Consider the following 20,217-nt stretch of genomic DNA (forward strand, 5'->3'; position numbering starts at 1 on the left):
CACCGTAACCTATTGACCCGGATTTTATCCACAGCCGGACGGTCATGGTATTGCTCATAGATTTCGTCATTGTGTAGGCTACGGAATCGACCATCCTCATGTAGGGGGCACAAATTCTTCGGAGGATGCTTCTCTCGAAAGCGGCCAAGAGGTCGCAATTTTTCATGCTAAGAACCCAAGTCTCCGAGGAATACATGAGGACTGGCAAGATCATTGTCTTGTGCAGTAAGAGCTTTGACCCTATGGTGAGATGTTTCGAGCGGAACAGTTTTTGTAAGCTGAAATAGGCTCTGTTGGCTGGCAATAACCGTGCGCGGATTTCATCATCGTAGCTGTTATTGTTGTGACTTTCGATTGTAGATAGAAGCAATTATCAACGGTCTCAAAGTTGTATTCTCCTATCCTTATTTTTCCTGTTTGGCCAGTGCGGTTTGATGTTATTGGTTGTTTTTTTTATGGATGGAGGTGGAAATCTTACAAAGACACTGCCGCGCCAGATTGCAGCAGCGTATTTGATTCTCACCTACTAAAACCACCCCCACTTTTTCCTTTTTCCTTCGCCGCGGGACAGCGCTTTAAGCGACCAAGCGTTCCGTTCTTCGCGTCCTCCTTGCGCGTTCCGCTCTTCCAAGTTCCTCCTGTATTCTTTTGATTGCGGAGTTCACAGCACACCAGTTTCCCTTCGACTTCAACATTTCCCCGACGATGTTCTGCGGGCTTAGGTTGGTTTTCGGGGAGTCTTCCAGACTCCTCCTCTCTGAGAGAAATCATGGGCAGTGGAACATAACATGCTCCGGGTCCTCAGGTGTGCAACCACATTCAGGACACAAGGGAGAATCATCCAGCCTGAGTTGGTGCAGGTACTTCCTGTAACCACCATGTCCTGACAGGAATTGCGTCAGATGGTAGTTAATATCGCCGTATCGTCGCTGGATCCACTCTTCAATACGGGGAATCAAAGTGTGGGTCCAGCGACCCCTCTGCGAGTTGTCCCATCGTTTCTGCCACTTCTCTAGCGACTCTCCCCTTGCCGCCTATCAGTATTCTGCATCTTTTTCAGGAGGATTCATTTTCCTTGTCTCGTACAGGCAGCGTGTCTCACTTGCTAGAATGTCTATCGGGATCATTCCCGCAATAACACACGCAGCCTCGGCTGATATTGTTCTGAAGACGCTGCACACTCTTAGCGCCACGCTAGTGCTTCCTCCCAACTGGTATAATAGTGTGGAGCGAACCACTCCGGCCACAAGTAATCTGCGACTGTATCTTGGGCCTCCACTGTTAGGCATCATCCGCGCTAATGATACCGTGGTATTTACCGCTTTCTCACTGGCATAGTCCAGATGTCCCTTGAAATTGATTTTAGCGTCAACCATCACCCCTAGGTATTTGATAACCGGTTTCGAAGTGATGACGTGACCACCAACACGAATATTAACCGTATTCCTCTTCCTATGATTGGTAATCAAGACCGCCTCCGTCTTTTGTTCCGCAAGGTCAAGCTGAACCATCTCCAGCCACGTTTTTATGGCGCTAATGGTTTCATTAGCGTACATTTCAAGGTTTTCAGGTTCTTTCGTGACGACAACCACAGCTAGATCATCTGCGAAACCGATTATCGTGGCCTCCTTCGGCACGGGAAGGACAAGGACCCCATTGTACATGACGTTCCACAGGAGAGGACCCAACACTGAGCCCTGTGGTACTCCTGCGGTGATGGTGTACTGCTTGGATCCCTCATCCGTGTCGTACCACAGTGTCCTCTCCGAAAGGTAACTGTTGAGGAGCTTAGTCAAGTAACTAGGGACACCCGTTTTAGCCAGTGAACTTTTTATCCACTCCCAGCTTGCGGAATTGAACGCATTTTTGATGTCCAACGTCACTACGGCACAGCATTTTTTAGACGACATCGCGTCTCGAGCCAGCTTCAGAACAATGTCTACGGCGTCGATCGTTGAGTGGGCTTGACGAAATCCAAATTGTCGCTTCGATAGTCCATCCTTATATTCGATGATTGGGAGCAGTCTGTTGTAGACGACCCTTTCGAGCATCTTTCCTGCCGTGTCGATAAGGCAAATCGGTCGGTATGATGATGGATGTCCTGATAAACCAGTCGGGTCTGGTCTTAACAGCGAGTTTAAGAGCTCTATTGGGAACAGCTTCCAGACCGGGTGCTTTGTTATCACCAATTCTTCGACAAATTTGGTAATATACTATTATTAACTTAATTTGAGCAGATATCGATATGGAGAGTATTTTGAGGGCTGGGCACCATATAGAGGCAGCTTCATGGTTTTTTTTTCAGATTTTTCGGTTGGGTAGTTTCTGAGAATGGGTCCGTTAAAGAAATCATCACTTTCCACCCCTCCCACTCCCCGCCTTTTTAAATAATCTCAAAACTAAGGCCGGCTTCGAAAAGTACTAATCGAGACCTTTCATTCGATACACCACATGACTATATTCAGTGAAAAAAATTTTTACACCCCCCTTTTACATGTATGGGGAGCCCCCTAAATCTCAATGTAGATGGATATCACTCACTCCATGTCTGGGGGTTCACCGTTCCCACCTTCTCACCGTATTTCGTGGCAATCGGTATAGCCGTTTCTGCGAAAAGTGCGTGTGACAGACAGATAGACAGACAGAAATGCACCGGTGACCGTGACAGGCCAAAAAGTTGCAGAAAATATGGTGGAGAAGGCCATATGTTCAGGGAGTGCAAGGCTGAGCCTGAATGTATGCTTTGCAAGGAAAAAAGGGCGTCGACTGTCGGTACGTTGCAGGCAGCAGCAGATGCCCAGTGTTTAGGAGAGCCTTGAATGCAGTAAAGAAATGAGGTTGATACAAATCAACCTCAACCACTGCGAGGCAGCGCAAGACCTTCTCTCGCAGACCACCTATGAGAAGGGAATCGAAGCTGCCACAATCAGCGAGCCTTATCGCAACCATAAGAGCGGTGCCTGGACTGCAGATGTAACTGGCAAGGCGGCAATATGGGCGTGTGGAAATCAAGCCATTCAAGAAGTGATGGAGTTTCCAGAAGTTGGATTCGTCAGGGCAAAACTAGCTGGTATCTATATATATAGTTGCTAGGCTCCACCAAGCGCGACGATAACAGAATTCGAAGGAATGCTAGGTATGCCAGTCCCGGATGCAAGAAGTCTAAACGCCAAGGTCATAGTGTGGGATTTCAACGCGTGGGCCGTGGATTGGGGCATTCGCACTACGAACACCAAGGTCCGTATTCTGCTTAAGGCTTTCGCGGAGCTAGACTTGATCCTTGCCAATACGGGACATGTTTCCACTTTTCGTGGGACAGGGTCAATAGTCGATCTGACATATGTGAGTACCACATTGGCGAAGAGAATGACATGGCTTCTTAGTGAGCATTATACTCACAGCGACCACCAGGCGATTTTCGTCCGTCCAGATCGAGTATGGGTCATGCATCGATGTGCGTTCCTGTGAAGCTGGAAATCGGGCCTGGTCCGGGAAAAGGTTTGAGTGGGATGCATTCATAGAGATGCTATTGGGAAGTCGAAATCCCGGTGGTGCGGCTACCGAAAAGGTAGAGGAAATGATGGAACGCATAACGAGAGCATGCGACGCTGCTATGCCGAGGCGACGAGTTATCGGAAAAAGACGCTCAAACTATTGGTGGAATGAACAGATCGCGGTGTTATGGGATGCATATTTTCGTGCTAGAAGGGTCTGCCAACGATCTAGAGGAAGACCGAACTTCGACGAGAAACGGCTAGTATATGGGAACCTTCGAGGTACGCTTAAGCAGGCTATACGGACCAGCAAGCGAGAATGCTTCAAGGAACTTTGCGCAGAGGCAGACCAAAGCCCCTAGGGAACAGCGTACATGATAGTTATGAAGAAGATGAGAGGGCGAACACCACAACTGACCTGCCCGCATCTTCTCCTCGATATCGTGATGGCGTTCTTCCCCCCGGATAAAGGGGAGCACAAACAACACAAGCAAGTATTGGACGTCTACACCACACCTGCGGTAACTGAGGAGGAATTTACGTATATTACCATATTTTGGGGGAAATAGAGTAAAACCCCCCTTAAGTTTATCTCAGAGTTATAAAAGTTAGTAGTAGTATAAAATATAATATGAAGCATATTATCTCCAAGTTTGATCAAAATCATACTATTAGTAACAAAGTTACAGCAGCTCAAATTTGTTTTTACCGTGTAAATTTAAAACCCGAAGTATTAAATTTAACATGCTAAATGCATATTCTTAACGGGCTACGTACAAATGGGATAGTTCTACACTCAAATATACTCACAGAAGAAGCAAATAAAACCTTTCATACCGTCCTTGTGGAATTGCACCACTAATTTTCGCTCACTGTTAAGCAGTTCACCAGATTTCCTACCCATTATAATTCTTTTTTAAAAAAAGGCTTTTTTTAACTATGCTTTGCTCGAAATTGCTTATCACACTTTACTTGAAGTTAACAACTGAAATTTTACAGGGTGGCACAATAATTGTACTAAAAGCATATTTTAACCGATCGACAGGGTGTATGAATACGAATTTTGTTTTGATTTGAGCAAGAAATTTCATTCCTGTTAATGCAATAGTGATCGCAGCTAATATTTCGCATTGTTAGACAATTGCAGACACTGTAAGCAATAGAATTTGTGTATTTCATTTGACATATTTAGTACTAATTTCGAATAATATCCGAAAAATTCGTAAAATGTGTAGTGTACGAATATCGATTTTGCATAGTGTACATGTTTTGGCTAGCGCTCAATTCGAAAACGGAAGGAGATATCGAAAATTTTTACTTTTTATTTTAATCTTATTTTGGTCCATTCTACCAGAATCCGTCACCAAATCCGGAAACCGTATTCGCCCCAATAATCGCACGTGGCATAAAATTGCTTAAAAGGTATTAGGTATAATGACACAATAAGTAAACTGGAATAGACACCTGACAATCAAACGCGCTTTATCCGGCGACTAACTGAACAACTTTTGAATATGCAAATACGCCGCAAAGATGATGAAAATTATTCACTAGACACCGACCATTGAAACCTTCAAAAGAAACATATCACATGACAATCTCTTCAACACCCAAAACCGAGCAATCTGGCAATGCTCCTCCAAACTCTAGAAGCGGACCACATTTAACCACCGATCGAACAAATGTCATCATCATTCGCGAATAAAATTTGGTGAGTGCCAACGAACAAAACTGCCGTGGCCACGATCGTCAGAGTGAGTGTAGTGACAACTTGCGGTGCTAAGCCAATTGGGAATCCCAAGTGATTGAGTGTCGAACGAAAAGTGCATAAAGTGCAATTCAATAATCCCCGCATTTTCCATTTGGTGAAAGTTCACGTTGGAAGAGAAAAAAGGCAAAATGAGTTCCAAGTCATTGTTCGACTACGGCGACGAGTCCTCGTCCGGGAAATTGGCAAGGAAAGCCAAGGAGTCTCCGTTCATGCTAATAGGTGAGTGAGAAAATTGGAATTTACTTTGTTCTATTTTTGCACGGCTGCCGTGTACTGGCCCTGTCCCCGTCCCTGACCTTGGCGGGAGCTTTCCTGCCCGGAGTTAGCGGGTCGGGCGGAGGGTCCTGGAGGTGCACGAGCGGCCGATTCTCCGCGGATACAGTGGCGATATGAGTCAAGAGGCAGTGCATCCCCGAGTACACATGTTGCATAACCGCCGGTTATGAAGAAGCGTCTGGCGGTTCGGAAGGTGACGAACCTTATCTGGGTGCTATGAATGCGGTAAGGCGTCGTATCAAACTACGATAATTTAGCAGATATTAAGTACTCTGTCAGCTGTGGAGCACGCCTGCAAAACAAATTGGCGGAATCCAAGGCCAGACTCAGTTTGTCACGTAGGTCTTGGTCTCGCAAAAACGAAGAGGACGCGAGTGAGATTCGCCTCCACGTGGGGAGGGAAAAGTGGCTGAGCGCGAACAGCACGGGAACGTTAATGTGAAGGACAAAAGGATATTCAACTAAAAGTTGAGCAATAGCAGTTACTCTGGCTGCAATGATTGGAACGCATTTGCTTGCGTAACTCTCAGATGACTGAAGCGCGTTTTCATTCAATGGACTTTACTCGTAGACATTCCAATTTAGCTCAGAACTTTTCTTTTTCCGTTTGCAACTTCCCAAGATGCCAGGCGATTGCCAGATCCCAATTCGGCTCCGGTTGACACTACGTTGTAGGTCCATTTCCACTAAGAGTTCTCGTGGTTGCCTTGACGGTCGCTCAAGCCTCCTCCCTCACAATTCAGTGAAAGCGCGCAGAATAGCCGTTCAGCTGGCACGTGTGTCTGATGAGCTCAAAGCGATTCGTGACGAATATTGGACGACGCGAGTACTTTTCCTCTCTATGAATCTTCACTGTGGACTAGGCATGCGGCCAGCTGATGGCTGGTGATGTTCTCATGATTTTAGGGGTCAGTTCTTGACATTGAATGCTGAACTAATTGTTTCATAATTTATAAAATGTTTTTCGGGTTGTGTAATGCAGTCGAAATCAATTTGATTTGGCTTATGACGCGTAAAAGACCTTTGTTTTGGGTTTTGGTCATATAAAATAGGAGTCGTTTGGAACTTGTCCCGTCTGCTCTCGCAATTTTATTAATTCTTTGTTGAAGTTTGAGAGTTGGTTCCTTCCAAACGGGGTTATAGTAACCGCGTCGAAAATAGGGGACGGACATTAATTTTAAGGCACACACCCTCTGGAATTTGACCATTTAATCCACTTTCTTGTCATGTGTTGTTTACTCTTAGTGGTGTGTTGGCAGAGATAACCTCTTCACCACCAGGTTCGAATCCTGCTTTCGATCATGGATGTTTGTGTTTACGCATTTTCTATGGCGTAGGCTTATCGTTGGCACATCTATTCATAGTAATAAAATTGAGGCATAGCCTCAATAATGATGAAATAATAACAACAGTTGATCAACACCCAGACCGTGAAGCCAGTTCGAGCGCTTGATCTCGTTAGATGGTGGCTTGGAGGGCATATAGTCAGCGTTGTGCTTCCTAATTATTGCACTTATTTGACGGGTATTTGTGTTATTTGAAGCTGACACGACTGAGCCAATCCTTTTGTAACCAATAAGATTTGATCCGGAGTCGTATATTTCCCAATGAGCAATGCTGTCTTTTTTCTTATTATTATTAATTTTTCATCTGACGTTTCTCGTCACCTACTCTGTTCTTCACTCTTGTAACGAGGTCTGAACTGAGTAGAGAGCGCCGGTGACGTCATCTGTCCGCTGGTATTCGCGACATTCGAAATAAATTTCGAATGCCGCGAAATAAATTTCGAATGCCGCGAATCCTGCCGCGCCACACTATCGGGAAAGAACAGACTAACTTCTTTCATGCTTTGTTCCCACCCGCTGTCATAAGCTCCGTAGATACCCGGGTTGGATCACAGTAGATATTGGCTATGCTTTACGGGCGAAATATCGGGCTCGGCCAAAATTTCGTCGCACAGGCAGTACAGGTGAAGTCACCAACTTTAGTCCTACCTGCGTCAATAAAAATCTTAATTAGGAAGGCTTACTCCAAATTCCTATCGAACATTGAAGACTTTCTCGAGCGATGTGATTTTAAGCCCCTCTGGTTTCATGTCAGAACTCCCCGCTCTTCGAATGCTCCGCTCATGCCAAACGTAAAATTCGACGATTGTGTTTGTCTCTTCTAATCCTAAACTAAATGAAAACAGAACATTTCTCTTCTCAAATTGCTAATTTTCAACTCGTATAACTATAGTTGTTGACGCTTTGTCTCATGTCTCCGAGGTTAACATCCCCGCCTCACTCGACTTCTCGGCTATTGCCAAGGCGCAGGAGGATGATGCAGTACTTCAGAGCCTCAAATCCAACCCCAATTATAAATTTCCGGAGTTGCCCAACTTCGGCTCGAACATCCCTCTCTGCTGCGAAGACTCGGAAAAGGGACCTCGGCCATACATTCTGGATACCTTTCGCAAGGAAGTGTTCCACGCGGTTCACGACTTAGCGCATCCATGCGTCAGGGCAACAAATCGGTTAGTCACCGAGAAATACTTCTGACCCTCCATGAACAGGGATGCCAACTCCTGGGCGAGAGAGTGCATTGCATGCCAGAAGTGTAAAGTCTCCAGGCATGTGAGGACAGAAGTGGGCTCATTCCCCCGCACTACCAAGCGGTTCCACACAATACACCTCGACATAGAAGGATCTTTGCGAGACTCGCACGGTTACAAGTATTGCCTCATAATCATCGACAGGTTTACGCGGTGGCCTCAAGCAATACCTCTGAAAAATATTACGGCGCAATCTTGTGCTGAAGCCCTCTGTCGAGAGTGGATACCTCGCTTTGGCGTCCCTGCAGTGGTCATCACTGACCAGGGAATGCAATTTGAGTCCACCCTTTTCTCTGAGTTAGGCAAACTCCTGGGATTTAAACGCCAGCGGACTACTGCATATCACCCGCAATCCAATGGGATGCTAGAACGTTGGCACCGGACGCTGAAAGCCGCCATTGTGGCGCGCGACGATCCGTCCTGTATTCAAGTCTTGCCTCTCGTCCTACTCGGCCTACGTGCAACCCGCCGAGAGGTATTTTCTGCCAGCCTCGCGGAGCCGGTATACGGAGAGAACCCAAGACTCCCAAGTGATCCGGTCTTCGACAAGAGATGGGGTCTCACAGAGTCGGGATGGTGCGTCTGCTGAGGGACAATCTTCGACGCATCAAAGCCACACCTCCCACCCGACACTCGTCCGCACCTGTCTATGCACCTAAGGACCTGGACACGTGCACGCACGTCCTGGTCAGGACGGATGCCGTCCGCAAGCCGCTGCAGCTTTCATGTGACGGTCCGTACTGCGTTCTCGAGCGGGGAGAACATTTCTTCTAGCTCGAGATCGGTGGACACAGAAAAGCGATCTCTCTGTCCAGGCTGTAACCCGTGCGCGCCCCAAAGCAACGTCGCGTTCGCTTCGCGGACTGATGGGGAACGTAGTTCCGGATTCGGTCGCTGAAACCACTCGGTTTCATCTGGGGGCGGAGTGATGTGGCGCATCAGGATTGGCAGCATGTTGCGAATGCGAGCGATTAGATGACGCCACCGGCACTCTCCACGCGTTTTAGAACTCGCCACAGGAGTGGAGAGCCGGCGGTGAGAAAGTGCCGTTGGTTGTAGGCCGAGGGACCGCATGGAGAACAACCGGTCTCTTCTGCCTCCAGCCATAACCGCCAGTAGACAGTATTGTACGCTCGTTGACAACACATCTCGCCTATTCATTAAAATTTTTATATGCAAGCATATAGAGGAAAATACGTCAGCCTGAGCACATTTAAAAATAAAATTGAAACGTGGCATATAATTAGAAGAATTTGTCTATTGTGCTACGAGTAGATCAGCACAGCTCTATGCCTAAAATTCTGGCAAAGTATATCCACGACTGGATTTCGTTTTGTTTCGCGCATCACATTGCAAAGGGGCAGCATGGGAGCTCGAGCTGGAGTTTACCAATTTTGTTGCTAAAACCCTCTATGAAAGGAAAGATGTACACATAATTTATACTACTGAACTCTGAAGCTTTTGACTCCATTGAACATAATCTGCTTCTCAAGAAGCTTGGTTAGTATGGTTTTCTGTGGCCTGTACTCTCTTGTTTGGGGTTTTATGTGGTAGAGCGAGGAGGGTCCCTTTCAACTATTTCTGTTTTCAATAATTTCTGTTTCTCCCTCATCTGGAGTCCTCCACCTATAACGCCAAGCCAAAGAAACAGGTCTACCCTTTAACGCGTGTTTTTGAGTAGGTCACACTCCCAGGCCAGGAGTGTTTTTTTATTTCTCTATACTGTGGAGGATTTTACATATGATGTTGAATAATTATTAGTATATATACCAGTCTGGCCGTTGACGGAACATTAGTTTGTCAACCTCCGCCGTTGTTTTTCATAGGGAGAACCGTTTCTTCGAGCTTTCTCATTGTGAAAAGCGTGCAATCCTCGAAGTTTTCCGCGCTATCTACATCAACCCGTACAGGGTGTCTGGTGAACAATGCCCGCACAATCCGATCCATCTGGTCGGTACTTAGTATGCAGGGCCTCCGCAGAGTCCCGATTTTCCTATTGACAAGCTTATATCCAAGTCCCCACGGGTTTTCATTCACTTCGTTAACAAGATTCTGCCAGCCGCGAGCTTTGCTTTTATTTATCGCACTGCGGAGTCCCCTTTTTGCTGATCTATACTGTTTTTATGGTGCATGCTTCTTCGTGGGCGTGTAAACGCAATTTCTGTCGTCCACTAGTACATAGAAACCTTGTTAGGACTGGGCCCATCCGGGGCATGGAAGCCTCATCCGCTCTGGTTATCAGGTTTATCACTGAGTTTACGATAGTGTCAGCAGCAACGCTACCATCCTCGAAAACGCTCTCCAACGTGAGTCTGCCTGTTATAAGTATTTCAATGAATTTCCTGATGTTCACCCCTGCGACTTTCCACACACAGACAGCGCCGGGCACGCCGGCGTCAACCACTTCGAATGCGATTTATTGGTGATCACTTGCCGGGAAGTCTTCTAGAACTTCTAGGAATTTGTAGAATGCATATCATGCTAAAATTGCTTGGTCTGAGTTTTAGCCGACTATAAAAGACAACTAACGGCGCCTCCCGGTAATGGATACGAAGATGTTGCGTTGGACCAGTGGCATAACACGCCATGATTGCTTCCGAAATGCGGACATCCGCGATCGATATGGGGTTGTATCGATCGTGAAAAAATTGCGAGAGAAGTGTCTTGGAAGGTACGGTCACGTAATTCCCACTAAGGAGAGCAACATCGAAGTCGATAGGCAACGACCAAAAGCCCGGCTGAAACAACGATGACTTTTAATCAAGCTTTAATGTTCTCTTTGCTATTTTTTACCGCCAATGTATGCACGGGTTTGACAATATCATCGTCGATTCTAATTTATAAATCATTGTCAAATTTGCCACCTTATTATTAGTGTAGCAAACAACCGCAATATTTCACAATAAGATCTTCTTTGTCGTGATAATATACCACTAATCGTTGCTTAGCATCCATTGCGTTTGAATCTTCTTTCGATATTTATTTCATGCTTCCACAGAATCAATTTTTCCCGCACGGATGTAGTAGTGCGATTTCCACCACCCTGTCTGTAGCTGCCTTAGCGGTAGACACATGTAGTAATATTTAGTGTCCAGACACAGATTTGTGTGGTTCGAACTAATTTGCTTACGTCCTGATGCCTTCCATGCGCTAAGTAGTCTTGTCACTCCAAACTCTTTGCTTCCCGTATGCTTGTAAAAACTGTTCGTGATTTGGCTAAAGCTATTTTGTCTTTGGTATTGCCAAAATATTTATGTTAAAAGCTATGTAACCTCATTGAGGAGTTTCGTTAGACAAACGGTTTTATAGATTGACCGCAGTACAAAGATCCTAGGGCAAAGTGCATTTGCTAGTGCCTAAGTCGTTGCTGTCGGAGGCTGCATGGTGTTACTTTTTACGAGAATGCTGTGTGGACGCTTCCCCTAGCCGTTCGTGATCGATACTATATATTTTTATGATTAATGACGTCTTTTATGTTGCTTTGAGTGGAGGACATGTGGAAGGGTTCAATTGAATGGAATCATTCCCCATACACTATTTCCATTATGTCCATTTATGTGGGGTATATCACGTCAACCACGCCTATGCGCAATCGTTGCCGTTTCTTGGCAATGCGTTTCAACTCCCTCCATGATTTTCTGAGAAGCTTGCGCTCTTTCTCCACTGTTTTGCGTCCGCCATCCTGAGATAGTGGGGTTAACGCATGGCTTTTTGCTTGTAAAGTTTTTTTCTTAATTTGTTGTGATGATGCCCTTCGATTATATCATCCGCAATATTTTAATCTTGAAGACAGGGAGGCTTACGATCATATATATTTAGCCCAGTTCCTAAAAGGCCTTGGAGGTCTTTTTGAATTCGGATTGAATTAAATAATTTGGTAACTAGTTGCCATGTTAAATTGGATTTGCATCATTAAAGCACAGAACTACCTGTGAAAAGCGAATGTTTATACAATTGAATTGTTATTAGTTCGCAGTTCAGTAACAACTCCATCAAATAACACGCTCCAAGTTCAATTAGCTCTGAAAACAATGTAAACAATAAGTGAGTGCTTGTCACTCCAAATAATCTTATTTCCAAGGAGCTGTAATGATGGTTCTTCGTAATTAATTCATCGCTAACACGCAAATTTGCTGAAGTTATAAATTTATTTATGCGATTGCCTGACCTGACAAATAATATTCTGATGAAATTGGCACAGCAAGAATCTTTCGATTTTCATGGGGCAATGGTCGTGCTTGAAATTTATGGGTTTCATTTAAATTAGGACATTTATTTTGCAATGTGTAAAGTTGTTGAGAATTTTCTAATTTCACACTTTTCTAAAGTGAATATTGTCTTTGGATTAGACATTCATAGTTTTCAGGGGGTCTTTATTCTTCCTTCCTCGTTTGAGGAAGGTAGGGTCTGTGGAAAGTTGAAAGATCTAAATGGTCAAGAAACGCTCATGGTATAGTCGGAAAACTTTTTTTCTACAAACTTCAATTGAATTTATTTTCAGGTCAAGTTTTGTCTATTCACATGCATCAGGACATATCAATTTATCACTCCCGCATGTGTCTCAAAAGTTTAAGTGTTTCGGCAATGACTTGATTATGATTGAGTTAACAACTTTCTTGTTGCATGACAAAGGGTTGCTGAAATGGTTAGTCCATGCCAATTTGGATGGACATGCTCGAGGTGGCACGTATACTTGGTTCGCAGAAATGTGCAGATGATGAAACGATGTTATGTTTGCACTTGTGGAATTGATCTGCAGATGCTGTTCCTACGTGACTAGTGACCACATTACAGAGCTTGGCTGTGGGCACGTTGCGCTGTGTAGAAGGAACTATAAAACCTATGCAGGTCAAGAGTTGGAAGCAAAGTTTACTTCATTAACTCATCGACGAATACCCTTGAAAATGGATTATTTAGAGAAAATTTTAAAAAAAAAGATGGGATTCATTTGGTCAGTTGACCATACCTGGGCGCTTCCCGCAAGTACACCGTCATGTTCCATTTCATCTTTTGAATATAATATAATAGTAAACTTTGTATGTTTGGACATTTCAGGTGGAATATAGCGCAATTTGTTTGTAGCTTGAATGATAAAATTTCACTTTGCAGATATGGTTTCTATGAAAACAATTTATTTTTGGCTTGGATTTCTCGCATTCTGAGAAATCTTCACACATCGGCTTATGAAAGAGCGTTGGTGATAAAAGATCGTGTTTTTTTTATGTCTACGAACGGTTGACAACGATATTGATTTCCCCATAATACTGCCAATGATAATGAATTCTTATCGCAACTATTGCAGTAACGTCATTGAACGTTATCGCCAGTAGCCGACTGCAATTCTTTGTTCGATAAGGAAAGGATTAGGCGATAGAAATTATAATGTGGCTGTTTAGGTGTGATGCATTGAAATCCGAACTTGGTCTTTTATTATAATTGAATTTATAACAATGGTTCACCTATACAAAATTTAGACCTCAAAAACATCCTATTCCGATACCTGCTCAAATAAAGTTACAATAATAACATATTACCATATGTTAGAAATTTACTCGAGAATCCCTCCTAAGTTCATCCTAGATGTACAATTGGTATCAGCATAACGTAATACACAATTTCGGAAAGTTTAAAAAACAATACATTATGGAAAGGGAATGTTTTGTATTTCACATGAATTTATCGCAATCTAAAACGTGTATGACGTCATGATAACATAAATTGAATTTGTATGAAGGTGGAGTTGGATATATCAAGGAATATTTAAAAATGTTTGCTATGTACGAATGAAAAAACGTGCATAGGAAATTTCTTATAGAAAACCCCATAAAACCTTTATACCCGAAGCGTCCAGCTTCCGGTATTCCGACTTGTTATTGTCCTAAATCATGTATTATACATTACAACCATAAGTTCCCTCAGTCAAACAAATTTTTATTTCTGACGAAGTAATAAAGTAAATCAATCGAAGAGAATACCATTAGAAAAGGGAAACATAGAGCTTTCGAACGAAGAAAGAAATATTCAAAATGGCCGCCGCTAGTAGCTATGCAGGCCCGAAGTCTATGAGGCGATGCATCGATCGCTTCATGCGCGGTATGAAGTGGCATTTCTCGAGCTGCACGCACGATGCTGGGCTTCAAACTCTCCAAATCGGTGTAAGTTCGATCGCAGGCATCTCCTCCAACTTAGCCCAAAGGCTGTAGTCCAGAGGATTCAAATCTGGGCTGCCTGAGGCCTATTCGGCGGCTAGAAGTCAAGAACATGCGCCGCTAACCACTGCTGAATTATCTTGGCTTTGTGAGCGAGTCCTACTGGAAGCACCACGGCTTTCCGGCGAATAAAGATTCACTCAATGGCTTGACTACATCCTCTAATATCTTTTCGTACACGATCGATTTGGTTTTGACGCCGGCCCCGCAGAAATGAACATCAGTTACTCCGTGATATGAGACGCCCTATCATACCATGACAGAAGTCGGATGGTGACAACGTTGGACTCGCGGAGCATTTTCTCTGGCTTCATAACAATTGTGAGCATATACTCGATCATTTTGTCGGTTGAATTCTCGATAGTAAACATTTTTTTCTCAGAAAATAGAATTGTGCTATATTTTTTACCGGGAAATCGTTGCAGAAGAGCAGCACAACGAATTCGCCATGTTTCCTTCAGTTTTGGCGTTAAGATATGGCTAAAGTATCGTCGGTAAGCACCGATATCGAGATCTTCTCGTAAAATACGACTCATACTTCCGAGTTGAAACGTCCATTTCCGTCGACATTCGTTTCTGCTTGCGGAAGGGATTTCGATAAACACGCTCACGCACAGCATGCACGACAGTCGGGGGACGTACAGAGCGCGAGAGCCCCTCCCGCGGCCTGTCAACCACATCAGCTGTTTCGCGGTATCGCGCTAATGTTCTAAAACCGAATCGTTTGTTTACCAGCAGCTTTTTTAACAAACTGAACCTTTTTCGGCATATTCCCGCATTGGTGCAACGCAATAATCGCGATTCTTTTTTCGGAGTTACCGAACTTCATCGTGTTGTCGTTCACGCGCTACTGACATTCATAACCTAAAAGTCTGACGGAAGTGAGGTATGGTTAGCTACTCTCGGTGCGCTGTGTTCTCTCTATACGTATCGACTGACAGAAGTATAGCCATAACTATGTATATTAAAAACCAAAAAACGAACAGCATCAAATCGCACTGTTAAAACGAAAACAATAAGGATAGAAGACATCAAAATCAACACAAAATAGATGGTAGCAACGTTAGCACCGAAAACCAACCAACCAACAACATCAAACCGCACTGGTCAAACAGGAAGAATAAGGATAGGAGAATACAAAAAATAGTTATCGTTCCGATGCTTGTAGTTCTTCTAAATAAAAATAAAACTAGGTAGCTTGCTCCTACTACAATATATTTTAATAGTTAGTAAATACGTATTTCCAAAGCTACTTACTTTCTTCCTCAGTACTTAAGCTATAGCTAGCTTAAGTACTGAGGAAGAAAGTAAGTAGCTTTCGAAATACGTATTTACTAACTATTAAAATATATTGTAGTAGGAGCAAGCTACCTAGTTTTATTTTTATATAGGAGAATACAACTTTGAGACCGTTGACAATTTCTCCTATCTAGGGTCGAAAATCACAACCGATCACAGCTACGATGATGAAATCCGCGCACGGTTGTTGTCAGCCAACAGGGCCTATTTCAGCTTACAAAAACTGTTCCGCTCGAAACGTCTCACCATAGGGTCAAAGCTCTTACTGTACAAGACTATGATCTTGCCAGTCCTCATGTATTCCTCGGAAACTTGGGTTCTTAGCAAGAAAAATTGCGAACTCTTGACCGCGTTCGAGAGAAGAATCCTCCGAAGAATTTTTGGCCCCCTACATGAGGATGGACGTTTCCGTAACCTACATAACGACGAAAACTATGAGCGATACCATGACCGTCAGATTTTGAATAAAAACCGTGTCAACAGGTTGTCACTTAATCCGTATGGATGAGCATGTAGCTAGGAAGATCCCTTTTGCTATGCGGTATCCAGCAGCCTTAGCGGCTAATAGCAACAACCTTTGCGATGTTGCTCTTATAGTATTCTTGATTACCACACCTTCAGTAAGTTGCTCCAATACTCTGTTGAGTTGCTCATAGAAAGCCTCCTTTTTCTTTTGCATCGAAGTGCATAACACAGCGTTATTGAGATGTTCCTCATTTTGTACATACATAAATCTCGCAGTTCGTACTTTATCTGATAAAGGTTGCCAGAACGAGCATTAATCCTACACGGGATTAACGCTTATTTCCGGCAGGTTTTCCTGAATACAACAGTATCATACCACAAGAGGGAGATGTGTGCTCTCCACCATCTTACCTCTCCTAACCCAAGAATGTCTAAACTGTATCGCTAAAGTTGGAGCAAGCAAACATACTACGAATCAAAAACCGTTTACAAAACCTAGCCTAGAGAACAGTCCGATTCAGAGGCATCATAGCCTTTTCTGAAGTATAGTTAATTTTGAGAGTTGAAGGTTGCTAGCCCACATATCTCTATCTCTTTTAGTTATCTTTTACAACAACCAGGAAATATTTTAAAAGAATTCTATGTACAATCCCCAACTCATAGCGGTGTCACTACACTCGGCAGGGCATCGATTTCCTATCTAAAGGTGTTTGCCTAAGAAAAAGGTAGCCTTTGGGAATTTAAAAAAAAAACTAATGGATCGAATGTTTTGAAATTTTGGGGCTGTATTTTTGGATAAATGCGAGTTAGGAGAAAGTGCGAAAGTGTGTGCATTAAGGAACACAATAATCCTCTGACTTCCATTGTCACAATTTCTGCAAATGACTTATTTTACTTAACACCAGGCTTGGACATTCTAAAGAATAGAAGGGGTTTTGGTGATAGCTGATAATATTATGGGAACTAAAAACACCTTCTTGAAACACATGCTTTCTCTGATCCTTCTCCACATATTTCCGCTCATATTTCCTTCCTATTATGAGGAATAGCAACATAAATGATAAAATGAGAAATGAGCCACCCGTCTTTCCAACTAATAGCACGTCAGGCTTATTATGTGGAATATGGCGATCAGTTAAAACTTGCCGGTCTCAACATTTTCCATAAGCAGAACTATCGAGTACTGTCTACGGTTCATATTGGTAAACCGGATATATTTTCCCTCCCCGCGCATGCTTATTCGTAAGATTCTGATGAAGTCAGTCGGAGCCAGTTTGTTGGAGCATGGTGTGGTCGGAGTATCTATTCACTCCGGCGACCTCAAAAATTGGCTTCATCTTTTTCGTTACTCCCTCCGAGTAAATGAGGAGAGTTAGCTTTCGGTGAATCATGTGGTTGAAAAAGGCAACTTTGTGCTGATGTGCGTGGTTCGAAGTGTCGGAGATAACTCCTTTGTGTCCGTCCACAACGGCTCACATTCATTATCGATGCTCCTCCTACATAAAATGTTAATGAGGCCCAGCATTTAGGGTTTCCACTCTTCCTTAGCATCCTTAGGCAGGAACATACCCTTTGTTAGTGTAAGTTTCACGGTAGTTCCCTCGTTGGTATAGTGCTCCGAGCTCGAATTACAACACCACCTACAATCCCCTCTGACAATCAAGTGATGATGAATACTGAAGCCATTCATAACATACTTCTCCGTAACCCCTATAAGGGGGAAGTGGATGCCGCAGTAACAGATGTCCTGGCGATGAAGCATCAACAAATGATATTCACAACCACCTGAAGAGCGTTATTGTTGATATGGCCACAAACATACTTGGCGCCAGCCGCAAGAAAAGTCGGAACGGTTGGTTTGACGATGAATGTAAGCTACCAACGGAACGGAAGAATGCTCCATACCGTTGGACGTTGCATTCTCAAAAAACGCGGGCACGCCAGAGACTTATCATAAAGCCTGGGAGAACCAACCACCAGGCGCGAAAGTTTTACCAACAAGTCAGCAGGGTGAAGCCTTATACACCTCGATGTTCATCCCGCTGAGACAAAGGGGGGTTGAGAATTTTGGTGAACTGCTCAACAACCAAAATATTTGCAAGTTGGAGGTCCCGCTAACTGAAGACGGACAAATGCCAGCACCAGGCATAGAAGAAACGTCCCTGCAATCCAACGGCTTAAAAATCATAAATCGCCAGGAGCCGATGAAATTGCAGCCGAGTTGGTTGAATATGGAGGCGACAAACTACACCAAGCGGTTCATCAACTGATGCTCAAAGTATGGGACAGCGAATTAATGCCTGACGACTGGCAACGAGGCATTATCTGTCCTATACATAAAAAGGGGGATATCACGCAGCGATGGAAAAACTGCTGGAATAAGGCCATCAGTTGCACCATCTTTTCATCGAATTAAAGCCGTCTATAATAGCATAGCTAGGATAAAGCTGTTCACGTCCATGAGAGAATTCGGTATTCTGTCGAAATTGATAAGACTAACTAGGGTGAACCTGATCAATTTGCGAAGCCAGATAAAGGCAGCAGATAAAGTTGATCAATCTCGAGACCATTCAACATCGACAAGTGGATGCCGTATTATGCGTCCTCTTTAACCTGGCCCTGGAGAAAGTGATCCGCGATACAGATGTAAATGCGAGAGGCATCATCCTGTTCAAGTTCACCCAAATACTGACCTACGCTGACGATATCGATGGGAAGAACAACCGGAAGATTTACAGTCTACCTTCATCCAGATCGAGCAGGCGAACTCTTGGCCGCGGTTGTGAAAATCCGTGTAAATCCGGCTTACGGTGGGCGGGTCTTAAACTGGAGAACCCAGTTGTGGTAACGTCATGGAAGCTGGTGTTGAAAAACAATGAGCACTAATTCGACGCCCAAATAGCATTTTAAATTTTCCTGGCTTTTCCCATTTTGCAACCAGCTTCATTTGCAATCATCTTTACAGTTAAAACTAAAATAATTTTCTTTCCCTCTTCCAGGTTTGGGCGGATTATTGGCAGCCTGTGCGATAGGTGCATACAAATTCAAGCGCCGTGGTGATATGAGCACGAGTGTATTCCTGATGCAACTTCGTGTGGCCGCACAAGGAACAGTCGTCGGAGCCTTAACGCTTGGCTTGGGATACACAATGGCTAACGAATATCTCTTCAAGAAAACACCCCCCAAAGAAGAATAAAATCATCTCCCACCATCTGAAAAATGCGTTCCTGAACTAGACAAATGCATGTAATGAAATAGACAATTTTCCCCCCTTTTTCCACATATTTTTATGATAAAGTTAATCTCGACCAGAGGAAAGGAGCCATTAGCTGTACAGTATTTTTGTATATGTGACAAAAGAAAAATTACAGATGGAAGCAAAGAAGGATAGACGCTAAATGTGTATATTAGGGCAACTAATTTATTTATTTAGCAAGAATAATGATACAGAATCTATGTTAGGACAGTTGAGTAAGGAGGAGAGGGAGGTTTGCGCAACAGAAGCGGGTTGCGCTTTTCTTCCGTCTTATTTCATCAGACATTACAAGTATTTCATGGAGATGAAGGAGTAGAATGTGACGGGTTAACAGCCTGTGATAAAACTGTAATTTTAAGTTTAAGTAATTTTTTTCGAGCGAATTGTTTACAGAGCAATGAAACAAAGTAAATCTATATTTATTTTTATTAAGGATAAGAAAAAGGAGAAAATAAAAAATGTTCCAAGAACCAGAAATGATTTTTTGTTGTAAATGGAATTTAATGGATATATCGACTTTCCTGTTCGGACCCTCAGGACTGAGCGAAAATTAGTAAGTTGCTACCCCTTGTACAAAATAATAGTAGTTACCTTAAAAGCGGAGCGATAGCTATATAACTTCTACTTACTATATTTCCTCAGCTATAAGGTTATAATCGAGGAGAAAGAAGAATTCATGCCATGTAATTGATTTGTATACAGGATAATTTTGCTAAGACGAAAATAAAATAGGGTAATAGGGTAAATAGGGTAACTCCCGAACAATTAATTGCTATTCGCGCTAGCACAAGAACCTTGTTTTTTTTTAGATAGCCATTAATAGATCCCTTTGATGAATTTTCAGGAAAGGAGTG

At 43.5% G+C, this 20,217-nt stretch overlaps 1 protein-coding gene across 1 annotated transcript; it reads left to right on the plus strand.

The window, feature by feature from the left end:
- The first annotated feature begins 5,164 nt into the window (after positions 1-5,164).
- LOC119659555 (HIG1 domain family member 1A, mitochondrial) lies at positions 5,165-19,840 on the plus strand. Its single transcript, XM_038067704.1, has 2 exons — positions 5,165-5,484; positions 19,107-19,840. Exons 1-2 carry the CDS (start codon positions 5,394-5,396, stop codon positions 19,301-19,303), a joined length of 288 nt encoding a protein of 95 aa, XP_037923632.1. The 5' UTR covers positions 5,165-5,393; the 3' UTR covers positions 19,304-19,840.
- The last annotated feature ends 377 nt before the right edge of the window (positions 19,841-20,217 follow it).

Source organism: Hermetia illucens, chromosome 6 (assembly GCF_905115235.1).
Source record: "Hermetia illucens chromosome 6, iHerIll2.2.curated.20191125, whole genome shotgun sequence".
In the NCBI taxonomy this organism is placed as follows: Eukaryota; Metazoa; Arthropoda; class Insecta; order Diptera; family Stratiomyidae; genus Hermetia; species Hermetia illucens.